Below are 27,531 nucleotides of genomic sequence, written 5' to 3'. Positions count from 1 at the left end.
AGGGTTAGGGTTAGGGATAGGGTTATTACCTTGTTTTCGCATTGTTTGTTGATGGAGCGCTGTTGTCAGCGCGCTGTTGTCGGCGCGCTGTTGGCACGATTTTGACATTGCGGTTTTCTCGCCGCGGTTTTGTCAGCGCGCTTTTCTCGTGCGCGCATTTGTCGGTGAACCCTGTGAGGTAGGCTGGATGACTGGTTTTCAAACCCATCCACCAAGCTTTTGTCGGGGAATTGTGCAGCTGATATCCAAATGAAGTCAGAAACGCTGACACACACTTCTAATTTTATATAAATAAATATACTTTGCATCTATATATACATCAGACAAGATCGTCAGGCAAACAGGAGCGCCATGAGGTAAATCATCAGGTAAATCACAGGGCAAAGGATGGGGGGAGGGAAGGAAAGGAAAACTCCCCCTTCACACCCACAGCAACCAATCACAGCACAGAGTCAGCACTCTTCAACCAATCAACCACAACCGTGTGTTTTGGCTCAGTGGACAGTGCTCCAGCTAGTAAATATAAATATCTTAACAAGGATAGACTTCTTATCTGAATGTCCCCGGTTGTACTAGCACCACCTCGATGTGTCTACCAGAGGATGGGTTCTTTAACGCAGTGTTTCCCAACCTTGGCAACTTGAAGATGTCCGGACTTCAACTCCCAGAATTCCCCAGCCAGCATTCGCTGGCTGGGGAATTCTGGGTGTTGAAGTCCGGACATCTTCAAGTTGCTAAGGTTGAGAAACACTGCTTTAACGTAAGCTTCACTTCCTAAAATTATCTAAGAGTAACTGATTCCTCAGGCTAGACCTGTTTCTTACAAATTCAATTACACTATGAGGAGGAATTGGTCCTGCAAATGCCAAAGTTGCCTGCTCTAGTGGTTGTTAGCCAAAAAAGGTACTTACTGCAAAAGAGGGGGAAAAAATCCAACACTATTTATTTCATATCTTAGCTTTGTAGTAGTAGTTATTAGCTACTCATTAATGTAACGCTCTTGTCACCAGATACTTTAATCAAAATCACTTTATTTATTGTGGAAAAGGGGAAGAGGAAGGGAAAAAAAATGAATGTGTCTTAGTGAATTTAGGAGTACAGTATTCTTAAAATGCTTGATTGCCCTTAGCAATATAAAAAAAAAGAATAGTTTCTTATGAAAAAGAGCCAGCAATACATGAAACTTTCATGAGGGGCTCACTTGATATATAAATGTGTTAAGATGTAAAAATAATACTGAATAATAGTTCCCACTGGCTTGAAAACAGCTTCCTGGTTGAACAGGTGTCTGAGATCTTTTTGGGAAAATAGTGGGAAGCTTGTGTATTCAGCTTCCTGTACTATAGCTGTCAAAAATTACTGACTCATCAGCAGCCAGTTGTTCTTTTTTAGTTTCCAAGATTTTGAAGACTCTAAATGTTTCATTAGATGTTTATTTTGTAGCTTTTGAGGTGTATAAAGTATAGAACACCAGTTACTTAAAAAAACCCCATAAAATGCTTACATATTATGCTTTGATTGTTATGCTTGTGGAATTTTGAGAGTTCTGCTTGTTCCACAATCCTTTATGTAAAGAGGGGAGGGATAAAATGTAGAGAAATGGTAAGCAAGCAGTGAAGGAAGCCCTGTGAATGTCTTTTGGTGCTGAAACCAAGAAAGCTAAAAGTTAAGGTAGCTATGATCCTGTGTATACTGTGATGAAAGAAATGTCCTTCTGGGTTCGGCTCCAAGTGGGGAAAAAGATACTGGAGACATGGAGGCTGCTTGGAAAGATGGTTTATTGGTGGGCAGGACCACACGGCTTGAGCCGTGAAGAGAAAAGGTGATCACATGCTTCAATGTTGGTGGAGAAGAAGAGAAGAGCTGAGGGAGGGGCTTGCTAGGCTTTTTATAACCTGTTCAGCCCCACCTCTCTGCTTCCTGTTCCTGTGTAAGAAATGTATTCTGATTGGTTGTCAGACTCCCATGGGGCCATGCAGGGGCTACTCTCTAGGCTGTGTTTTGAATCCAGGTTTGGTTGAGTTCTCAGATGCCATGTGGTCAGTTGAGTAAAGGGCCAATATTATCATGCTTTAATCCCATCCCCCTGGAGCTGAAGTGGAGAAGTCTTTATTATGTAAAGTGGACTAGCTTGGCCTTCTTAATGGCCCATTGACAAAGCGGGGATGGGCAGGAAGCTACAGGGAGCTATTGTGTCTTTTAAAACATGTTTTTTTTTTCTTTTCACATCCAGAGAAATATTCTGTCTTTTCAATATTTCCTAGGATATTTCATTTTTCTGGGAGAGGTCTAGGTGATAACTTCCTACAATTCTATTTGGAGGTCTAGTTCATTTTTTTTGTCCTTTTTCCTTTACAATAACAGAACAGAATCCCGAGTTGGTTTCATAACTATGGGAGAGAGGCAGAGAGAAATACAAGGCTGCCCCCAAAACTTTCTACTTGTATTTCTAGCCACAGTTTAATACAGGTTTTTCATATCAGATTAAGTGTGGTTTGTGTGAATTGTGGCTTCTTGAGTAAACTGGTTTGGTTAGACCAATACATTGGTTAAAGCATGCTTTGTAAGTCAGAGCAATTGCATTTACATAATATGCTAAACAAAAACCAAACCCAGTTATGGTTTAATACGGTGCATGAAAAAGACAAAGAAAAGCACAAAACCTTTAAGTCCATTCCACAGGCAGGTTTTGAATTTTCTTTTTTTTTTACACAGAACTGAACGTAGATCTCATAAAAATTTCATGCAATCGTTTATTTCATTTTCATTCTCCCTTTCCTTCAAAAGCATACACTGGGGAATGCACTAGGGTTCTCTTTCCTATTTTATCTTTAGAACGTGATGCCATAGGTTAGACCCAGATGTGGTAACTGGCCTGTGTTCATTCAGTGAGTTCCACCATTTAAGAGTGTATAATTGCTGGATTCGAGTTAGCTTCATCCTATTACAGCAGTTTGTTTTGATGGTTTTCTGAAGAAGAATTTTTTTTTAAAAAAAACACTTTTCTGAAATAGTTTTTTTTTTACATAGAGGTGTGTGAAATACACATTTCTTCATGGTCTTAAAGCAATAGAGGTGTTTTTTTCTGGCAAAATGAACTATTTCACTCTTTATATCAATACGATACTTTCTAGATGAAAACAAAGCTTATATATAATAAGGTTTATTGAAATAAAGGTTTATTGATGTTAAATTGGAAATAAGAAAAAAATTGCATTTTCTCTTATGTGCATGAGTCCAGTTCTAAATCTTAAGATTTGCTTGTAAAACTAGAGTTTCTTGGTCAAGAGTCAAGCGCTGAATAATTTATTATGAATAGAATAGATACTAGTCACTTTCCAGTGGTGGGTTTCAAAAATTGTTCGAACCTACTCTGTGGGTGTGGCCTCCTTTGTGGGAGTGGCTTGCCGCCCATGTGACCGGATGGGAGTGGCTTGCCGCCCATGTGACCGGATATGAAGATGCCGACGACACTTGTCAGAACCACCTTAAATTGCCTCACACACAGCACTGACATGCATAAGAATATGATGTAAACTTGTTTTTTGAAAGGCATCTTTGGTTTGCGTTAAAACAACTTCAACACACGCAATGTTCTGATTGCACCACAAACGCAGTAGTCATCCTTACCTTTCACAGAGGCACTGAGTTTTATAAATAGGAGCATGATAGTGTAGAATAATCAAATCTAAGGACCAGTGGTGGGTTTCAAAAAATTTTGGAACCTCTTCTGTAGGTGTGGCCTGCTTTCCGGGTCCACTGGTGGAACCTCTTCTAACCGTTTCGGTAGATTTGACAAACTGGTTCTACCGAATAGGTGCGAACTGGTAAGAACCCACCTCTGTCACTTTCAAAGCACTGAGAACCATACTGACCACTTGAAGTTAGTGTGGGTTTTAAAACACGTTAATTGGTACCTATCTGCACAGCCAATAGTTTATTTCTGGTATAAGAAGGGTTTTACATCATAACATTATTACAATATCCTAAAAGCAAAGGGACAGTTTTGAAATCTCGGAGAATAGAAGAAATGGTAGTCTCTGGAGCCATCTGCTGGGCATGTGGTGGAATGGAAGGTAATGAATATATTAGACATATGCCTTACTTCTTTGCTATCCTACATAATGTTAACAGAATTGTCTCCATTCCATAAATCGCTGATTTATGTCTTGAAAGAGTTTCTTATGACCATTATCATGTAAATGTGAATAGAACAATTATGGTTTTTTTTAATAAAAAAATTGAACTGAAAGGACAAAGAAAAAAGGTTGAAAAGAAATGCAAGTCAGCACCTGTGTACTTTCACCCACAAAAATCATGCTTAGATTTAATCCTCATGCTAAAATGGAACTGGACATCTGCCACCAGTAGTAAAGTTCTGTGGTTGTAGGATTTTTGATATTTTCTTACTCTAGATTTTCAGGCAGGGAATAGAACCATCATAAATGAATATAAATAAACATCATAAACACCACCTTGATCTCCATTCTTCCTAGGATTTGGATCTAGTTCCCTTGATAGTTGTTGAGCTGGACATTTGGTGGTTTGAGGAGCTTCTTGCCGGCTGTGAGGTTCAATTTCTTAATTTTCTGCCAGGACACGATTGTAAAATATGATCCTGCGTCCAGCTTCATTTTGCATGGTCCCCCTTCAATGGTCTCCTTCATAGGCTTCTGAGTGGTCCACAGTGGTGTGATGGATCTCCCTCTGGGCTTGGTACTGTTCCTCTCTCCACCTATTCTGCTGTTGGCCAGGTCGTGGGTTGCTTTGTATCTCCTGAGCAGCTGTGCATCTTGGATGGGAAGGGATGGGCTGGGATGCTCTGCACGCCTTGGCAATGTGGCCTTTCCGCTGGCATCTGTGGCAGATGACGTCCCGGAAATGGCACGCCACTCTTGAATGGAATCCCATTCAGCCTGGGCAACGTGGCTGCCTGCCCTTTATATCCCTTGCTCTTCGTCTCCTCTCTGGGTACACACGGTGGATGGCGTCAACATCATCGTCTTCATCATCGTACTCCGGAACGTCAGATGCCCAGTCGGGTTCCCTGAATGTTTGGTGTACCCAACTGGTTTTCCTTACGTGCACTGCCGAGTTATCTGATGACTCAGCTGCCCGAGCTTCCTTGACCACGTCCTTGAATGAGACTCCCTTTCTGATTAGCAGTTTCTTTTGCAAGGAGAGGTTTCTCATTCCTAGGATGACCCAGTCCTTCATCATTTCTTCTGGGTTGATGAATTCGCACCGGATCACGATTTCTCAGAGGCTGGCCATGAAATCATTCACCGTCTCTTCTTCCCATTGGCGACGGTGGTAAAACCCATTCCGGGTCACCATGGGGGCAGTAGATGGCGTGTAATGGTCTTCCAGGGTACGTTGTAGGGTTGTCCATGCGACAGTCTCTATGTCTGCTGGGGCAATCAACATCTGTGCCATCTTATAGATTTTCATTCAGCAGTAAGTTAGGAATAATGCCTGCTTCCTATTGTCCGGCTGGTCCTGGTAGTCGTTGGTTTACAGGAACATCCGGAATCGGCCCATGTATGTGTGCCAGTCCTCCGTCTGCAGGTTGAAGATCGCTGGTGCAGGGGATCCTTGCAATGCCATCTCGTGCTGTAGTGCAGGGTCTTGGTTCTTCTGCGAAATGGCTGCTTGTCCAACGAGGGTCCCTTTGTCCTTTGTCGCCAGTGTTAGATTGGTGAGAAGCAGCAGGCGTGAGGCGCAAGTGAGTTTCAGCACTTTTTATTGCAAGAGTAAGTGACTGTGCTCTGCTGGCTGGGCTGCTGGATGTTCCCTTTTAAGGATCTCTGGCAGACCAGCCGGCGAATGACAGTAGTTTAAACTTCCCGGGGGTTAGGCAACCAATCCCTGGTGAGCATGTAAAAACATGGAAATTTAACAATGTACGTCTGTACGTTACACTCTGCTATTGAAAATCAAATTAAATCTTTTCCTTTCTGGATTTCTGCTGCAATGTATTATATTATTTCGTTCATAAGTTACATAAGGAATTGAATCTCCTGCACTCTTTAAATACGGCTTCAAGATGATTGTCTTTCAGCTTTTGCAATAGAGGCTAGTAGAACGATATCTCAGATGCACTAGTCTTTAAGGAAAATACATACAGTAATGAGAATAAACATTAAGGAATTAAGCCAAATCTTATTATCTACATTTTATGCTTAAGGTTATTTATTATTGGCCGCACAACATCTTTTATAATGAAAATGCCATGAGCAAAATGATGGTAAAGGGATAATTCTGACTCTCTCATTCCACAGTGAAGGAAACAATTTGAAATGTTTTAGTGAATGTACATAGTCAAGAAAAGTTTCTTCCATTTTGAATACTTTCCTTGCTACTCTTTTTGTTCTGAAATTTGCTTATAACTCTGAGATTATATGTATGGCAGAAAAATAGGAGTTAATATTAAGATATTTTAACAAAACCTCTTCGTGCTACTCTCAAACCCATAAATGTGCATTGTGTTTTTGATTGCTTAAATAGCTTCCTTAACAGAATATAAAAGTGAAGCAGATAGTTCCATAAATTCCATTTATAGATATTACATTTATTTTTAAGATCAATTTGGCACTTGAATAATAGTTACGTTTGGCACACGCAGCTGTCCCAGAGCAAATTATTTAATGAGTGAGTTTGCCTTGATGCCTTTGCAATAAGAGTTTTGCTTTCTTTACAGAAGATTACACCAACAATTTGAAAGTTACAAAGAGCAAGTACGAAAAATAGGTGAGGAATCCCGTCGTCATCAAGGAGAACACAAAGATGATGCACCCACGTGTGGGATCTGTCACAAAACTAAGTTTGCTGATGGTTGCGGCCATTTATGCTCATACTGCCGGACAAAGTTTTGTGCCAGATGCGGAGGCCGTGTTTCCCTACGATCAAACAATGTAAGTTTTCTATTGTGTGTAATGAATCACGACTGACTACTGCAATCTATTTATGCAGACTTCTGCTACTGATTTGTTACATTATTTTCTATCTTTCTGTCTCTTTTCTACTCCTCACCCTCAACCTCTTGTATTTCCTTTTATTTATCCATGCTCTATGTTTGTTTTTAAAACTCCTCACTATATTTTGTGGGGGGGGGAGGGTTATGACAGGATGGGAAGTCAATTTCTGATAAATGAGTTAGGAGTCCTGTTGAGGAATCAGACATGAATGAGGTGTTGTTTCTCTGAACTTGTCTTTTATTTTATTTTAATTTACTTTAATTTTTAAAATAATAAATAAATTTGTATTGTATTGTATTGTATTGTATTGTATTGTATTGCATTGCATTGCATTGCATTGCATTGCATTGCATTGCATTGCATTGCATTGCATTGCATTGCATTACATTACATTACATTACATTATTTTTTACACTTTTGTGGCCTCTCATCTTATAGACATAAGTCTGGGTATCCCACAGCAACAGTGATAAGAAAAAAAGAAACAGTTAAACCAAACATCTCTATAACAATTCCCAATGCCATGAAGCACCGTTTCCCAATACTTACAACTACTGGACTCCAGTCTTACCTGATTCCAATATTTGGAAAGAAAGATAACTTTTTAAGGTCTTTTGGAAGACTGGCAGGATCTTGAGGAAGGGGGTTTTACAGTATCTCAAGGAATAGCTCATTGACATTGAAAAATGTAAAAATAAAAGGTAAGAATAAACATGAGTGGGGATGGTTAAGGCAAGCACCCCTTTTTGTAAGCTTAAATGCCTAATTCATGCAAATTTTTTGCAAAGGACAAGTTAAAATGTTTTTTTTTTAAATCTGTTAATGGCTATGCTTTTATTTTTCTAAATATTCTCAGGTTTTGATTCATGCATGTTGGAGCCTTTATTGTTTCACTGCAGTGTCTTATTACTGTCTGTAAACAATTACTACACTAAATTTTATACACTGTGGCTAATGGGAAAATATTTCCTCCAGTTACTTCTAGGGACCTGTATTTCTTCCTAGATGTAACTATTTGGTAGAAACAGCCACATACGTCAAGAACTGCAATTGGATATGACACAGTCTTTGTGTGTGTGGAGACATCTCTTTTTAATCCACAAAGATCCCGCTGTGTTTTTCCTCTTTGGTCAGTTTAATTATAGAGCAAGCAAAGAAGAAATACAGGAAGAGGAATAAAAATGTTTACCATTTGCTGGTGCTTTCCACCTAACGATGGCAAAATAACTTGTCTCACTATAATATACTCTAAATTCAAATGCTTTGTAGACCTGCTTATAAACTACAAGTAATATTTTAATTGTATCATTGTGCAAGATTTAACAGTTTGGCTGGTATTTAATCAGCTCCAATTTTGCTCTTAATTATATTTTCTAAGGCTTAACTTTACTTTCCAGAATGTCTGGCTCTGTTTCAGCAATCTACATACTTACTGATCCTACATCTTTTTGTATTACAATTATAATTCTTTTGTCATTCATTGTTTAGCAAACAAAAGCACAAACCCGATGAGATATAATGCTTCGTATCTGCGTATTGATCAATTTTTTAAACATATTTCCATATTTTTAACAATAGCAGTCAATGCTGCATATCTGCATTTCAGTGACACTTATTTGCATATTTTTAACAATACCGGTCATTGCTGCAAATCTGCATGTTCAGTGGAGATAATTCGTTTAATTTAGCCAATAAATATTGAGTCATTGTTTAACATTTTGCAGTTAGTGTTCTGGAGTGAGTTTGCATTTCTGATACGAAAGAATCAAGAATACAAAAAAGGACTACAAAATAGAGAAGTAATTGAAAATGAAGCAGCAAAGTGCTCTGGTATTTTAGAATTCAGATAGACAATAATACCCTGCCATATAACACCCCAGACTTAACCATTATTAATAAAAAAGAGAAAAAAAGTCTGGATAGTGGATATCACAGTACTCAGAGAAAGCAGAAGGGATAGAAAAAACTAGAGAAAACTGTGACAAAATAAAATAAAATTAGTAATAGGCACATTGGGTGCAGTTCCAAATCAAGTGGCACACTGCTTGAATGCAATTGGCATTGTCAAAATCAGTCAATTTCAAAAGGCAGCTTTACTAGGAATAGCTTATATCCTTCACTGATATATCTAACACCATCAAATATAAACATTCGATACGTGGCTAAAAATGTCACACCCAGTCTAAACATCTGGCTGATTGTGCAGCCAATCACAATAATAAATTCCTGGACCCCCAATCAGGAGACCAAGCTCTAGTAATTAAAAAAAACCCTGATTGCATTTGAGTGAACTTTTAGTCTTTCCTTTTTTCAATTTTAGTTTCTCATGGAATCCCACAAAGGTCTCATAAAATCCCACAGGTCCATGGGAAGTTTTGAAAACTGCTCTAGATCACAATCTAAAAATAATTTTGTGGATAATTATACTTTATTTTTTCCTGTTTAAATTAAAGGTTTAGGAACTTTATTTCTATTAAATTATTACGTGGAACAGCTTTTCACACCAATCCAATGTGGTGCAAATTATACTGAAACGAAGAAATCATGCTAGAATTATCCTTAAATTGTTTGAATGCTCCTTGTTCAACACCACTTATGTGGTTACAGTAACACCTTAACTTCTGAGATTAATAGTATATCATGTAGTCTTGTTTCGAAGGATACCACAGCGTACTCTGGGTCATGAGGAAAGAGATTGTATGAGGTTTCTAAACACGGCGAGTTAAATTTTACATGAATATAACAGGTTGAAAATGCAGAGTAGAGGGGATAAAGCAACATTTTTACTATATCTTATTTTTTTTACTATCTGTGCTTGTTTTTGTTTATAATTTGTTTTATTATATGTATTTCGTTTATAGTTTATAATTTGTTTTATTGTATGTGCTTTCACCTTGCTGACCCATTAGGTGCACAGGAAAGTTTGCTCATTGACTGTTTAAAGGTACAGTGATTTAATAAGTACATGGGAGCATTCTACCCTTTCAGAAAATTATGAATATCCATAACTATTAGCTTTCCTCAGTTGCTCAATGTTTTATCTCTTCTTTTCACTCCGTTATGGCATGTCTATGATATTAAGTATCTTGGTCAAAAAAGGTGTAGCTCTAAATTATTGAGATACCTTCTTAGTATTAAAAACATCTACAAATTGTAGGTATGCAACATTCAACACTGAGCTACTAAAATTGGCATTAAGTAGGTCACAAAAATATAGCACCTTTAAAAGTATGTTAAATATATAGGATTAAAACTGAATGACATTCACCCAGTATTGAGCCACGTCAACAGCATTTCTTTCACCAACACAATTCTTTCTCCATGTATTTTGAAGGACATCCTTGTTAATACAAAAGAAGAGTTTTTCCTAAGTAAAAAAGGAAGTATTTCTAGAATGTTTTCAACAACTAGATATTGTCTGCTCCATATTGCTATCTTTCTGTGCCGATAAAACCATATATGGATATGCTCATAAAATGGAATATTCCTAACAGTCAACATACCAAAACAAGGACAAATTTTTAGAAGTGAATTTAGAATGCTCTTGATGGTTAAATTTTTAAATCTGTGCTGGAAAAGTATTTCCAGCATCAAAGGCATTTATTGCAGTTCCTGACTTTGATATGCTCTTAAACAGGTTTACAACTTGACTCTCTCGATCAGTCTTCTGTATCCTGATGCCCATCTGATGAATTGGCCATCTGGCTGGGATTTGTGTGAAAACTAGTTTGGGAAGAGGGCTATTAATTTTGCTAATTTTTCCAATTGGAAAGCAAAATATCTACCTCAGTCACTATGAATAAAACAAAAGTCCCACCCTGATATCAGAATAGAACACTCAAAATGTTCCTCGGGGCTGCGGCAGAATAATTGGCAATTTACAAATGTTGCACTTAGGGTGGAGATTAATGGACAAATTATACTAATAACAGCTCTGTGCCGAGTAAGAAATTCAATTTATGCATCCTTACCATGCTAAGGTTGTGTCCCCTGCTTGTGGTCCTCAAGGCATTTCAAAAACAGCATGATATGCTAGGCTCTTAAATCTTCATCTATGGTTCCAGAAACCCAAAGTTAAAGTCACTTTGATGTTTGTGTGGAATAACTACCAGTTCTTCTTCCTCTATGCTTAATCTTATTTCAGACTTCTCTGACTTTCAGTTCTACACCTTTCCCAATCTTCAGGAATGATTAGGGATTATAACCAGAGGTGGTACTCTGCTGGTTGAGACTGTTTCGCTCAAACCGGTAGTAGAAACCACCAGCCCCACCCCGACTCTATGCTGTCCCATTTAGGCACATTTTTTTAGCCAAAGCGCATGCGCAGAAGACTGAGGGCATGTGTGGGCAGGCCCACACAGGCTCACATTTACGAACCGGTAGGGAAGGTAAGTGAATACCACCCAGTGGTGGGATTCAAATAATTTAACAATTGGTTCTCTGCCCTAATGACCATCTGGGTAGGTGGGGCTCGGTGGTCATGTGACTGGTTGGGTGTGGCGAACTCAAGGTCACTCAGGTCAATGGACGCTTCGCCTTAGCTGTTACAATGTAATAAGGGTTAACCGGAGAGGCAGTTTCTGTAAGCAGGGCAATAAAGATGAGGCTAGAAACAACACCAGAATGTTTCCTTCCTGCCTTCCTTATAGGATTAGCCCTGTAAAGTGGAAAAAAACCAAAAGGAGATTTCTTCCAACAACCGGTTCTCTGAACTACTTAGAAAGTTACCAACCGGTTCTCCCAAATAGGTGTGAACTGGCTGAATCCCACCACTGATACCACCTCTGATTATAACAGGAAAACTCTTAAAATTGTATTTTACATATGGCATGGCTTTTTGAATCCTTGGTAGGTTATTAAAATTGACATGCTGAATCCAGATGTACCAATTCTGCTTGCGACTGTTTTCATTTCGGCTAAAAAAATCTTCAAGGTATTTGTGGAAAAAATAAGACACTGTAGATGTTTCCATTTAAAATGCATTTCATTTTCAGTGAAATTTGCTCTTATAGAAACATTGGAATTGCTTTATTTATATCTGCCTTTTAACGTTTTCCTCTTCTTTTCTCTCCCCTTTTCTTTGTATATTTCTTCTTTCTCTGCTTCCCTGGATGCTTTCGCAAAGGAGGATAAAGTGGTTAGAATCCATGCTTCTTCATATATTATTATAATGTTACTAAATATATTTTGAAACAAGTTATTGCAAAATGCAGATTGGTTATTCAATGGAAAAAAAAAAGTCTCCAAGTTACAGGCTAATTCTGAAATCCAGATATTTAAACAAACAAATTTAAACAAATTCAGAAAATTTAAAAGACGTTAAATTTCTTTTGCATTAAAATTGACAGTATTATTTATGCAGGGCAGTATTACTTCGGAAACAGAAAACTTAATTATGATATTGCTGTTTCGCATGGAAAATCAGTGCAATTAATTCATACATTGATTCATAAAATGCAGCGATAACTTGTTTTTGAATTGCAACTTAGTTTCTTAATAGAATTGATGTACATATGAATTATATTGTGAAATCAAACTTATGGCATCAGATGCATTCACGATTGATAATGCTTTAGTCAAAATTATGAAATAATTACCTCAGAAACTCTGCCCCTTTTGTGCATGTAATGTATGTGATGCCATGACACCAGTGGTGGGTTCCAGATCCCGTTCCAACTCGTATGGTTGGAACAGGCCTGGCGTCGCCCACATGGACATGCACGTGCACATGCGTGTGGTGTGCGCATGCATTGTAGAGCATCGCGCAGGCGCTGTACGCACCATGCCCGTGTGTGGAAGCGCCAAAAACTTTAAAACATGGTAAGGAGCTCAGGCGGGTGGGTGGGCCCTCCGGAGCACCGTACCGGAACAGTATCCGGTGCTCCAGGCAGGCTCCGGTACACCCATACCGGGGCGCACCGCCTACAACCCACCACTGGATGACACACATGTAAAAAGAACTGGAAAAGAACTGGAGCTGATAGCATGACACTTATTTTGCCATGCCCTTCTCTATGCCTCTGTTTAGCACTTAAGTTTTGAAATTGTTAGTCTTTTAAGTATGACATTTTTTGGTGCATTTTCTCAGAAATCCAGTTAATAGTAATTAACAGACACTGTTTTTCAATGCATTATTATATACTTCTGAAATTTTTACTATCTCTAAAAATAAGGTAGCATGTACTTTTTTAATTATGGAAATTAATTCCACATTCCCCCTTGAATAAGGAGCCGAGGTGGCGCAGTGGTTAGGGTGCAGTACTGCAGCCACTTCAGCTGACTGCTAGTTCTGCAGCTCGGCGGTTCAAATCTCACCGGCTCAGGGTTGACTCAGCCTTCCATCCTTCCGAGGTGGGTAAAATGAGGACCCAGATTGTGGGGGCAATATGCCGACTCTGTAAACCTCTTAGAGAGGGCTGAAAGCCCTATGAAGCGGTATATAAGTCTAACTGCTATTGCTATTGCTATTGAATAATATTACACGAGAAAGTTGGAAATGATAGACAGACTATCTTTGCATCCCAGTTTTTGTTCAATGATTGTTTCATCCAGGAGCCCTGGCAAACTGCCAAAGGATTTCAGAAGTCTTAGCAATAGAATCTGGAAAGTAAATATGGGCAATAGAGGAGGAATTCATACTTTGTGGCCAGGCTGACAGCTTTAGAGAGGAGGGGTCCTTGGTGGTCTCTGAGCTTGGTTGTTTTCTTGCAGACCTTTCATTACCAAAACTAAGGAATGTGATGATTTAACACAATATAAAGCCAGACAGCAAGTAGCTTGAACCAGAAGCTTGTCTTTATTCAGCAGCATCCATCTTACAACAACTTGCAGCACCCAGATCACATGACTAGAAATGTTTAACTGTTTCCTGACATGCATAAAGAACTGGGCATAACAATTGAACTTGAGATATAACCTAAAGCATACACATCATTATAGGTAACTGTTGTGGCTCGGTAGGAGCCTTTGGAGCTGCTATCAGTGAGTGGTTACAGGATGCTCTCGGGATGCAGGAATAATGAGCAGCTGTTGCTCGTTAGGGTCTTCTCCTGCAGATAAAAGACTGATGGTGCCACGCCTTAGTTGCAGAAGTCAACGTCGTTCGTCGTTCATCATTCGTTTGTTCGTGAGTTCAGTTTCGAGATTCAAAGAGGCACTTGGATAAGTGATTTGCTTTCTGTAAACCTGATTCAAAGAGGCACTTGGAGAAGTGATTTGCCCTCTGTAAACCTGGTTTGCTGTAAGAGCTTTTTGTTTTTGCTTTTGCTGTGTAACTTTTTGCCAGAGACTTTATCTACGTTTATTTCGCAGCCAGCTTGAGCCAGGACTGATAAAGATATTTCCTTTGAAGTTCTGTCTGACTGTCATTTGTGAACAAGCAAGGAGGGGGGTCAGAACAGGTAACACTGGTGATGTTATCTACCATAGTTTGGGTAATGAAATGTCTGCAAGAAAACAACTCAGAAGGCACCAAGGACCCTTAATTTCATCCTTGAGCTACTAAGATTTTCCTTTATTGGTAGCTTTGGAGAGGACTTAGCAGTAACACAAATTTTATGAAGGAAGCATAAAGAGACTTTAAAAAAAAATTATCTTAGAGCAGGGGTGTCCAACTTTGCCACCTTTTTAAGACTTGTGAACTTCAACTTCCAGTACTCCCCAGCCAACATGGCTGGCTGGGGAATTCTGAAAGTTGAAGTCCACATCTTAAAGTTGCCAAAATATGGACAACCCTGTGTTAGAGGTTGGAGTTGTTTGTAAATATGGATAGGTAGATTAGGGCAATGCAAGGCTTAGTGCACCTATTTTATTTGTTTACCTGATAAAAGGTGGATATAATTGTTATTTAACAGTTAGCTGAAAAAAATCATAAACAATTGGGGAGGAGGATGCTGGGAACAGGTGTCCCTTCTTTGTGTTAAAAGATCTCAGCCAACACCCCCCACCCCGACTCCAAAAGTAACTATGGGTGATAACTTGAAGCATTCTACTGGTTATACAGTTCCACCACAAAACCGCGGTAGACTAAAGCGCGCTCGACGAAAGCGCGTACGTGATGTCATCACAGCGCGACGAAAACAGCACGCTGTGAGCGGTAAACTTAAAATTAACGCGTAAATCTAAACCTAACCCCCCCCAAACCTAACCCTAAACCTAACCCTAAGCCTAACCCTTAACCTAACCCTAAACCTAACCCTAAACCTAACGCTAAACCTAACGCTAACCCTTAACCTAACCCTAACCCTAACGCTTAACGTAACCCTAAACCTAACCCTAACCCTTAACCTAACCCTAACCCTAACCCTAACCCTAACCCTAAACATAACCCTTACCTTTACGTGAATCGGCTTGCTTTAATTTAATTTTAATTTTAATTTAATTTATTTTTAATTTTATTTGTCGCGCTGCTGATGACGTTGCTTTGATCGGGCGCGCTTTAGTGGACCGCGGTTTTGACGGGTCATGGGTTATACAGGCTTGAAATTCTGGATGTTGTCATTCCAATGAATTTGGAAATTAATCAATGCACTTTCTCTTCGATCAAATTTAAATTTAGTTAATGTTATTCATGTCAGGACAATTAGTAAGAATCAATGTTTCGTGTTTTTTAACCCTATACTTTGGGCAAATAGTGAAACTTTGCATCATGTAGATCATTTGTATGTAATTCTGGATATTGGCAATGAAATACATAATGTGTATGATTAGTCATGTATTTAAATTTGAAATAGGGGGAAAATCTACTGTAGCTATAGATTGATACTTAATAGAAAATAATTTCTATTTATCCCCCTAGCAACGTATTTTGCAAATACATTTATTTAGAAGTAGATTGACAAGCCAACAGTTTAAGAAAATTAATCATGTGTTTCATCATTAATGAATTTTACAGCTAAAGCTAGATGTAAAATGTTCAGCCTGAATAAGATTGGATTGCGTGGACCAGTCAAGTTTAATGTCCTTTGCTTCTGGAAATAAATCTTTAATATTCAAAGGCATTACCCAAGATAGAAAAGCTTTAGAGAGTCCGTCAATATAGTAGACATTGGGTTGTAGAGGCATGGAGACTGAGTGGACACATGTATATATGACCCTTCCTAAGAATGTGCCAGAACATTCTGTCCTATATTCAGAACATGTCATCGACTTTGTTCCTTCACCAATTATCCTATTCTTTCATTATAAACTACCTCATCTTTTATGCTTTTAGGTTAGTTCCTTTGCTGTATATAACCATGCATAGATTTTATGCATCAATTATATATTTGAAACATTCTTTTCTCTAACCCAAACAAGAGCCGAGGTGGCGCAGTGGTTAGAGTGCAGTACTGCAGGCCCCTTCAGCTGACTGCTAGCTGCAGTTCGGCGGTTCAAATCTCACCGGCTCAAGGTTGACTCAGCCTTCCATCCTTCCGAGGTGGGTAAAATGAGGACCCAGACCATGGGGGCAATTTGCTGACTCTGTAAACCCCTTAGAGAGGACTGAAAGCCCTATGAAGCGGTATATAAGTCTAACTGCTATTGCTATTGCTACTGCTAAATCTTCATTACTGGTAGTCCTGAACTTATGACTACAATTGAGCCCCAAATTTCTGTTGCTCTGTGAGATAGCTGTTAGGTGAGTTTTGTCCCATTTTAGGACTTTTCTTGCCACAGTTGTTAAGTGAGTCACTGCAGTTGTTAATAACAACAGATTGTTAAATGCCTCTGGCTTCCCCATTGACTAATTACCTGTCAGAAAGTTGCAAAAGGTGATCACATGACCCTGGGACACTGCAACCATCAAATACAGTCCAGTTGCCAAGCACCTGAATTTTGATCACGTGACCATGGGATGCTGAACAGTCGTAAGTGTGAAAAATGGTCATAAGTTACTTTTTTCAGTGTCGTAACTTTGAATGGTTACTAAAGGAAGTGTTGTAAGTCAAGGACTACCTGTACTCTCATTTATTTATCTCATTTAACTTCCACTTAGCGTATCCTCCACTTACAACAGGATCTATTTTTCTTTTCTCCATTAATTCATGCCAGTTATCCATATTCTGCTCTTGCACTGCAATCTTCCAGATGTCTTGAATGTCAGTGAGCCATTTTACTAATAGTGAACTTCGCCATTCATCATAGCGTTAGCCAAGCCTATCTCATATTGTTTTTAACAGTATAAAATATAGATTGGTTTACTAGTGTTAATTGCACCTATACTACCTGAAGCATTTCTTATTAGTAGTAGGAAGTGTTGATATATTAATATAACTGTGTTTTGTGCATATATGGTCATTGTACTTGATTCAGTTTCTTCAGCCAATATGTAGTTGTTCTGACCCCCTCCTCTGTCCAATAACGAATGCCGAGACAAGCTTAAATGAGAATGTCCTTTAATAACAAGACCAGAATCTCGGTGGCTGAAAGCCAAATAAACAAACACATAAGGACCTTGGCAGCAAGTCCGACAAACCTTGGCAGCAATTCAGACTAACTCTGGCAGCAATCCACAAGCAGTCTCTTTTATAGTCTGGAGAGGAGCCTAATGACCATCAGCTGAGCGTAATTACCTCCTGTAATTACGTAGTTGTTCTTGATGCCGAGTAGCCCTTCGACGGCGTGCATCCCAGAACAACTCACAGTTGGTTTCTGGATCACTCTCCCTTGTCTCCTCCCCACTGATCCAAGGCTCAGGTGCCACCTGGTGGCCAACCAGCCTCTCTGCACCCTGCTCAGAGTCGGAACCCTGTCCAGGGTCCTCCACATCCTCCAAAGCCGACTCATAGGGCCCCTCGCTGTCGGAGTCTGGTGGCAGCTCCAACGGCTCCTGCTGGGCCACAACAGTAGTAGAAGCACCACTTCTTCTATATTGATTTCTTTTTAAAATTTTGCTATGGAGAAATATATGGGGTTTGCACTGGCAGCACTGCTGGCTAAAAACACAAGATCCCCCCCCCCTTTTTGACATTAAGATATCCTGATTTAAAAAACAAAGAAACACTTCCCGAAAACAAATGATTTTTAGGACTAGAAGTCAGATTCTTTCCCCCTCTTTTTTTATTTTTTATTACACAGAATTTTAATCCTTATCCGGGATTAAGATGCTATTTTAGCACTTGTGTGTCCTAGATAAAAGATACACAGCCTAGTACATTTTATACATTTTTCTATCCCTGTTATGTTTTGTTGGTACTCTTATAGTTTAGTATTAATGCTTAATAGAGCTGTGCATAGCCTTAGAAATATTCGTAGCATGCCCGATCTGATTTGAACCGCCTTTTCCAAAATATAAAAGTAACTGAATCTTTGGTAAATCTCATGAGGCTGCTTCAGAGGTCACTTTTGGTTGTTTCCAATTGTACTATATATCAGTGATTTAGTAGTTTGGAAAGAAGGTACTTCATGCACATCCCTATGTGTTAAAAGTATCTCTTGGAGTACTTTACAAAGCCCTAGTATTTAACTTTTGTTGTCATTACATCTTCTACAGATATTCAGGCAAGAAGATCTAGCAAAATCTTTGATGCATTCGGACATTTCATATACAGTTTACTGACAGTTCTATAGTATCAGGAGATATTGCAGACTGCTTCATATTACTTATTCTTGCTTTTTTGAAAAGACAGATAAATTAACATTGGGTGAAAAAGTGATCACATGCCCTACAGCTAATGTAGGGCATCTGATCCTTATGCAGATGGAAGCATCATAAATATGAATCTGTTGCCAAACATCAAAATTTTGATCACGTGACCATGTTCTGGATTCAATGGGGTTTAGGAAATCCCCCTTCCTCACACACTCCCTCTTTCTCTCTCTCTTCCCTCCTCTGGATTCAATGGGGTTTAGGAAATCCCCCATCATGTGATCAAACAACAACACGAAGAAGCAGCAGTCCGGAGCGGGGGCGGGGGGAGGAGCTGAGCTTGGACAGCCTCGGAGGCAGCTGCTAGCTAGCTCCGAGAGAGAGAGGAAGAGAGAGGGGGGGAGGGAGGGGCTGCTCAAAGCAACAGAAAAAGAAAAAATCCGTGAGGGAAGTCCGCGGTCTCCACATGGAGTAAGTCTTCTCCTCCCTCAGCCATTGGCAACAGCTCCCAGGGACGCACGGGCGGGAATGCGCTAGTCTCAAAGAAGAATATATGCTCCCAGTTGCTAGGAGAGCCTCGGCGGCTGGAGGCTTTTTCTTTCGTAACTTTAAAAAAAATTGGGAGTTTTTTTAAAAAAACCAGGACGTGGGAAAAATTGTGAAAAAGCGTGACTATCCCGCCAAAAGCGGGCCATCTGGTCACCTTAGTATAAAATTCTAGATGGATCAATGCCTTATTCAGTGTAGTTCCTAAGTTCTTTATCCTATATCATAGCACGAAAGGTCAAATATTGGGTTAATGCATCATGCTAGGCCATAATGTGATTTGTTTGCCTTAGCATATGGTGTGACCCAATCCCCATTTGCAGCTTGTCAAACAGTGCTTATGCAAATCACACCAACAATGTGAAATGACAAAATAACCAAAAGTTATGGTGCTATTTTTTTAGGTTCCTTTGTCTGTCCTCCTTCCCACCCCTTACCCTGTTTAAAATAAATGATGGGATTAGGAAACAGCCACATTTAACTAGTTCTCTGAAGCAAAAATACAGAGATGCTAGATATTTTTGGAACAGATTTTAGATAAAAACGTGGACATTGTGCACAAGCAATAATGGTTGAACATCAAGCAAAGCGATGTTAATGCCACATTACCAATAAGCTTTTGAAAGCTGAAGCTATTAGGCCAAATGGCTTTTAGATTTCTCTTTCAAGAAGCATTACATCCTCACTACTGTATAGCTAGCATGGGGAATTAAAAGATTTGATGATGTATCCTTGCGATGGGCATCTACTAAGAGGAATAAAGGATTCTTGGTCATGAAAAGCATGTGGATGGCCAAAAAATTTACTACTGTTTTGCACCATACTAGAATTTATGGCAAATCGCAGGCATTATAAGGCTATTCCAATGATAACTACTATTGAGTCAGACCGCTGTGGAAGTAATACCATTGTTGTTGACTTTCAAATGAAATTTAACATATGTACAGTCTCTTTCAAAGAAATAGATACCAGATCAAAACTATAATTAGAGCAAAATGTAAAAAACCAAAATAACCCACGAGTATGGTTCAAACTGTCCATGGTGGTGGAATTGGTAGGATGGGGAAAGTTCTGGTAAGGAGAACATAGAAGTAAGTTATAGGATGTTGAATAAAATACAATTAATGCCCTCTAGGACAGATAAACTTTTGAAACTAGCAACAGTTATATTACCAATAGGGGGCAGTCACTTCAGAAAAACCTGGATATTCTATATGGAACGGAGTATTAGGGTCAGGGGTGGGTTTCTCGCCCCGTTCCAACCAGTTCGGTTGGAACGGGGCCGGCGGCGTCCTCGTGCACGCGCGCGGTGCATGCATGCGTACTAGCGTCTGCGCGACGCTCCAGCTGCTTCTGGACGATAGCGCAGGCGCTGTGTGTCCTGCGCATGCGTGGAAGCGCAGAACTCGTCAAAACCGGGTAAGGACCACGGGCGGGCGGGCGCGCCCTTCGCTGTTCCCAGAAGTTACTTACTTCCGGGTTCGGCGACCAACCGGTTTGCAGGGACCGCCGCGAACTGGTTGAAATCCACCCCTGATTAGGGTTAAAGATACAGGACAGTAGAGGTGGTATTTGGCCAGTTCTGACAGGTTCTGGAGAACCAGTAGCGGAACTTTTGAATAGGCTGGCCTTGCCCCCGCTGTCTCCCAGCCTCCCAGCTGATCTTCTTTTGTTGCCCTGAACAGGAGAACGGAGCTGGAAAGCAGATTAGTGGAGTGGGGAGGGAATGGGGATTTTGCAGTATCCTTCCTCAAAGCCCACAAACTCCACAAAGTCACGGCCACAGAACTGGTAGTAAAAAATTTTTTTGAATCCCACCACTACAGGATAGGCAGTCATGGCTGAATATCAATTGCTGGAGAAAACAGCACAACATAGACCTGAACAACAACAATATCCCATGATAATGTAGCAAATATTTCCCTAGAAGAATTTTGCAGGAAAAATAACTTTACAAAAATCCAAATAATTTCAATAGGGAGGAATGCTTCCTACTAGAGTACATGTGCCAGTCAGTGACTGTGTGTGCATTCCACTTTGTTGAAGGCAGGGTATATACATATATATATACTGATAAGGAGTCGAGCTCTGTAGCTCAGTGGTTAACACATCTGCCTAAGAGGCAATAGAGCACAGGTTCGATTCCCAGTAAGGGTATGGCTAGCTGATGAGAGCTAAATAGCTTGAAATAGATCTATATTAATCTCCCTTTATTTATTTATCAGCACAAATATAACATATATATATATATATATATATATATATATATATATATATGTATGTATGTATGTATGTATGTATGTATGTATGTATGTATGTATGTACGTACGTACGGATGTACGTATACGTATACGTATACGTATACATATACGTATACGTATACATATACATATACATATACATATACATATACATATACATATACATATACATATACATATACATATACATATACATATACATATATATATATATATATATATATATATAAAGCACATGACATTTGTTGCCAAGTTGAATTTCCTGTCTGTTTTGAAGAAGCTAGCAACATGGCTAGAGAAATTTCAGTGCTTGATATGTTGTTTCATGTGGCATGTCACCCATAAATAAATAAACGCTGCAATTTAACTTGTACTCTGAAATAACCTGACAAAATGAAAGACAGTATTCAAATTAATGCATATTATATACAACCAATATATTTGTGTTATCTAATGCCAAACCTCTTCTGAAAACCTTGCCAAGAAAGCTACAGTGACTTGTCCCCAATGTCCAGGCACTTGTCAGGAATCAAGGCTGACTTGAAAGCACAATATTTATTTATTTATGTTTTATTGAATTTTCTGAATTCTCAGATGCTTGAGTGGCGTGTGGTTGAATAGCAATAACTTACAATGAGTTTTCAAACTGCTAAGGAATACAAATGTTCCTTGCTTAATGATGTGCAATGGAATATACAGTATGAAGAAAGAGAAGAGGAGATAACTGCATAGGATACAATTGGGAAAGAGAGACAGGAGCCCATAGTCCTTTAATGATCAGAGGAAGAAGGTTTGGAATGACCCACCCTAATGGAGTAAGTAGTTAAAAGTGGAGGCGGGAGTTTTGTGTCTTCAGACTTGCAAGATTCTATAAATGCAGACTTTCAGTAAAGTAGAGTTAATCCATCTTGTCATGTTTCCTGCCTGGTCTCCCTGGGAAGACTGAGAAGTAGCAGCTAGGACTGACAACTCTATTTCTATGCAACACCATCGTAAAGTGCCAGATCACAAGCCTGTGCTAATATTACAGTGACGATCAAAACAGTTCTGGTTGCTGGTTGCTGCAAGGTCATGTGATCACCACTGTTCCCTCTAAGGTGCGCGGCTGCACGGCCGTGCACGTGGCAAGAAAACCCCGTGCAGCAGTTTCTAATTGCCACGCAAGGGACAGAAAATCTAGGGTTAGCACGGACGCGGGCATGGCGGCAGGCGCTTACGCGGCACAGCTGGTCTCCTAGGACCTCCTAGGTGCTGGCTGTGCCGGTCATTACTGTCAGTCGGCCCATGTTCAGCAAAACAAACGTGGGGAAGTCCTTTGCAGGCGGCTAGAACTGGCTGCCCGCAAAGGACCTCCCCAGACTTGTTTTGATGAGCACAAAGCGACTGATGGTAGTTTGTGCCGGCCGCGGCCGCACAGTCAGTCACCCCCGTGTTCAGCAAAGCAAGCCCAGGGAGGTCCTTTGTGGGCGGCCAATCCTAGCCACTTGCACCCGGCGCTGCCAAAGCCCCTGCCGCCACCGGAATATCTGCGGCCGCCTCCTCCTCCTCCAACAGCACTGCTGGATTTGCCGCCTGACGCTGCGGCTGAGGTGAAGCCACCAAAGTTCCCGCCAGCACCCCTGCCCAGCTGAGGTGTTCCGAGCAGAGGGGGAGGCACCGCCGCTATTGCCATGGGCGGGAGCACCAGCGGGAGCTTTGGCGGCTTCACCTCAGCTGCAGCGCTGGTCAGCAAATGTGATGGTGCTGTTGGAGGAGGAGGCGGCGGTGGCAGCAGTTATTCTGGTGGGGGGGGGGTCGTTGGCATCTTCAGCGGCAGCCCTGCCCCCAAGTGAAAAAACCGAAGATGGAGCAGATCCACACAGATGACGTCGCCACAACATGACGCAAAATTTAATTAAACAATTTAATAATAATTAATTAAATAATAATTGAATTAATAATTTAAGTTATTATAATTTTAATAATAATTAAAAACTTGCCATTACTTTTAGGCATCTTTCATTTCTTTTTATCCCACTAGTTACTGATAAAAAAAAAAGCTTTGCAAATTTTAATAGTATTTCAGTACAATTGAGAATCATTTTCTTTCCTCATATATAAATGACCCATTAATGCTTCCACTTAGTATTGGTACAAGCTTTCCCAAAATGACACGGAACGTTTTAGAAATACAGATTCTTCTGTGTTTGGTGTTTTTTTTTTTTTTATTGACATAGTTTATGCCTATGAATTATTTTGAAGTCTAGGAAAGTAAGAACATTCCTGGACAGAAGAGAAATGAAATTGACCATATGCGTCCATCCTAAACATTATAGTTCTACCTGAATTCTACAATAGATTACGGTAAAGTCAAAAACCAGCTTCAATCAGGTTTTGGCACACTGAATGTGGTTGAAAAGATCAATTATTCAATAAAAGCACTCTCTGTGTAATGTATTTGTCAATTTGTCTAAGAATGCCAGGGAAATAATGAGAAGCCATAAGTTACAGAACACTCTGATCTCATTTTTTTTTTTAAAAAAAATACGCCTCCCAGCTCCTAGCTGACATTTTTAATATTGCAGAAAGGCAAGAAAGTTCAAACTTTTGATATAAAAAAATATATCAGAGTCGTAGTACCGTTTCACTAGAAATCAGTTAAACACGGATGTAAAAGGTTTTGGTGTATACATGTCAGTACAATGGATCAACTGAAATGCATGTGAATATAGAGAGTGTTAATGTGGTAGAGCAGACATTCTACATGGAAGTAATGAATCTCAGTGTGGGAAGAATAAGCACTGCAAATACTAATAGTTCTCACTGTTCTCTACTCCCTACAATAACATTTTATGCAGTGCAAATTATATATTAAAAGCAGGTGATACGCAAGACAGGAGAAGCGAGGCTTCTTTTAATTAAGAATTTCTAGAAAGGCGTTTTGTTTTCACTTGGAGTACAAATCACTTGTTCTTAAATTATCAATGGCTGCGGTGATATGACTAATACTTGGAAAAACAGGAACAATGTATTTCTAGGTAAGTGGGAAAACAAAGCGTCTAAAACTTTTATGTAAGATGTTGTTTTCCCACATCTTTTCTCACTTTCTCATCTTTCTTGGAACAAATAAAAAATGTCTTGCCCCCTTTTAGAGCTTTCATTGCGTGTCAGCATTTCAGCTCTGATATTCTATGACAGCTGCCCTCTATATCCTTTGAGTTTCTTAGGTTAAAAAAAACTTTATAGGAGTAAGAGTTTTATTTTTTTATTTTTTTGGTGTCCATGAATGAATTCCAAACTTTACTTTAGTCTCTAGTGAGAGTTATTTGAACGGTGACTTTGGTCTGAGAACTCAAGTTGCCTTTTCTAATAAGTCTCTTGAAGAAGATCAGTATGGATTAGATCCACTGGTGCCTAGTTCATGCCATTATATATTACTAAATATCATTATTTACCATATTTTTCAGAGTATAAGACACACCAGAGTATAAGACGCACCAAGATTTTGAAGAGGTAAATTAAAAAAAAAAGTTTTTGCACTCTGCAGGCCTCCCAAACCCTCTGCATGCCTTGTTTTTTTGTGAAAAACGGGACATGCAGAGAGTTTGAGAGGTCTGCAAAGTGTTCCTGGGTGCTGGGGGGGGGGCAAAAAAGGGCATAAAAAAGCCTTTAGGAGGCCTATAGATTGCTCCTGTGGGCTGAGGGGGGGGCAAAAACAAGCAAAAACCAGCCTATTTTTCTCTCATTTTTGCCCGCCCTAGCCCACAGGAGCACTCCCAAACCCTCTGCATGTCCACTTTTGTGAAGGGGTCAGGGTTTTGGGAGGCCAAAAATGTTGTATTCAGTGTATAAGACCCATCCAGATTTTTACCCTCTTTTTGGGGGGAAAAGGGTATATCTTATACTCCGAGAAATATGATAGTAATTTTAAATATTTAAAATGCCCCTGGAGCTTCGTATAATCCCTGACCTCCGGTCCTTCCGACGCACCCTAAAAAGTTGGCTTTTCCAGCAAGCCAGCCTGGCTTGAACAAAACAAAATAAATTATTGATCATTGTTAATTTTAATCGAATTTTTTTAAAAAAATGTTATTGTTAATCCTAATTGGGTTTGTTTGGGATATTCTATTTATTTTTTTTATTTTTTTACTTTTGTAATATGCGTTCTTTTTAATGTTGTACGCTCTGAATCCTTGGGAGAAGGACAGCATATAAATCCAATAAACCAAACCAATCAAACCAAAATTAGTAATGACCGCAATGCAGACTTTCACTGAGGATTTAAAAGTGAACCTTCTTGGGAGCAAGTTTCCTTTGAAGACCCACAGATGAAATGCATTTTTGTGAAGTCTTTTATTGGTCCTCTCTACCTCCAATTACTTCTCTATATGGAAAAAAAACTTCAGTAGCTGCTAAATTGTTATGTTTCTATGCATTTCTAGACCTACCTACCAAGTCCTGCTCTGCTTCCTCCTCATATGGAGGATGGGAGAGCTGGGCAGGCAAAGAATATCAAGAGTGGATACCAAGAGTATATATACTCCCAGCAGGATCACCCAAGGAGTGAAGCTTATCAAAGCTGCCCAACTAAAACTAGCAGGCAACTGTATTGGACAGTAGTAAAGGCATCAAATCACACTGCGCTGGGAGATGGCAATAGGGAACCACTCCTGTATTTTTATCAAGAAAACCCTCACAAATAGAAAATATATAACAGAGCTGTCAAACTCACAGCCCATGGGCCAGACGCGTCATGTACTGACCACAACCACACCCAGTTTATTGAAGGGTGAAAAAGTTTGATATGTGACGCTGCCATGACGACGTGAGTTTGACACCAGTGATATGTAACATGTTACTGAGGAAGAGCTGAGGATTTTGATGTTTATGAATTGTCTCGATTAAAGCCTTCAGGACATTTAACTACTGATGTTGCCATAAAAGTTAAAGGTTTCCCTGTTAGTCATGTCCAGCTCTAGGGCATTGTACTCATCTCCATTTCTTGGCCAAGGGAGCCAGAGTTGTCTGAAGACAATTTCCATGGTCATGTGGCCAGCATGGCTATACATCACAGGTACACAGACTGCTCTAACTTTCCCACCAAAGTGGTACCTATTAATCTACTTGCATTTGCATGCTTTCAAACTGCTAGGTGGGCAAGAGCTGGAAAAAGTAAAGGAGCTCATCCCATTGCACCTCATTGATGGAGAACCAGATAAATTATAGAATGAATTTAAGTCATTAAAGAAGTGAGTGAAAAGAAATTGACAAATGAATTTCACGAAATAAAAGAGAAGGAGGAAAACTGGATAACGCAGGGAACTCTGAAAACTGCAAAAAAGAAGATAGAAGCCAAAGGCAAGAAAGAGAAAAATCTCAGCAACTTAATGAAGAGTTGCAGTTAGAAAAGACAAGAATACAAAAATATCTGTAAAGACATTGAAGATGAAAACAGACATGGAAAAACAAGTAAGGTCTTTCAAAAGGTCTCTGAACTCTGAAGAAGCTTCTGACCTTTAATTGATATGTTAGAGGATTCCAATAAACAAATTCAGGGCAGATCAAAAGAAGATGGAAGGTGTATATTGAAACCCTATATAGCAGAGATGTCAACATTGAAGATATATCTTAGAAGATTTCTCTACTTACCAGACTCTCTAGTGCAAAAGGCGAAAGAAAAGAAAGAAATCTTATCAAAGAAAGCTACAATAATTGATGAAATACTCTCTGAAATATGGCTAACGACAGTAGAAGAATAATTGAAGAGCCGAGGTGGCGCAGTGGTTAAATGCAGCACTGAAGGCTACTTCAGCTGACTGCAGTTCTGCAGTTCGGCTTTCAAATCTCACCGGCTCAGGGTCGACTCAGCCTTCCATCCTTCCGAGGTGGGTAAAATGAGGACCCGGATTGTTGGGGGCAATATGCTGACTCTGTAAACCACTTAGAGAGGGCTGAAAGCCCTATGAAGCGGTATATAAGCCTAACTGCTATTGCTATTGCTATTGCTACTCAATGCCAGCAAATCTGTAGAACCACGCAGTGACAAACTGGTTGAAAGAGGTCAATATATAGTCCAATGTCAAAGCTGGAGACTTAACAGAATATACGAACTACCATACAACATCTTTAATTTCACATGCTAGCGAAATAATGCAAATTTAGAACCCTAGGGAAAAAGAGGTTCCGGTTGCTCAAGCTG

General features: G+C 39.6%; 1 protein-coding gene across 24 annotated transcripts in view; it reads left to right on the top strand.

Moving 5' to 3' along the window:
- RIMS1 (regulating synaptic membrane exocytosis 1) overlaps nucleotides 1-27,531 on the top strand; it is a 324,358-nt gene that overhangs the window by 126,490 nt on the left and 170,337 nt on the right. For 23 of the 24 annotated variants that reach the window (XM_087718872.1, XM_087718869.1, XM_087718873.1 and 20 more), the window contains exons 2-3: nucleotides 6,701-6,914; nucleotides 12,103-12,114. In XM_087718872.1, the coding sequence (XP_087574998.1) occupies nucleotides 6,701-6,914; nucleotides 12,103-12,114 (226 nt within the window). The remainder of the gene's footprint in view (nucleotides 1-6,700; nucleotides 6,915-12,102; nucleotides 12,115-27,531) is intronic. The other variant, XM_087718871.1, reaches the window with a different exon arrangement.

Source organism: Thamnophis sirtalis, unplaced genomic scaffold (genome assembly GCF_051295495.1).
Source record: "Thamnophis sirtalis isolate CommonGarterSnake01/CBP01778 unplaced genomic scaffold, rThaSir2_p1.2 scaffold_6, whole genome shotgun sequence".
Taxonomy (NCBI): domain Eukaryota; kingdom Metazoa; phylum Chordata; class Lepidosauria; order Squamata; family Natricidae; genus Thamnophis; species Thamnophis sirtalis.
This window is presented reverse-complemented; position numbering and strand designations above follow the sequence as displayed.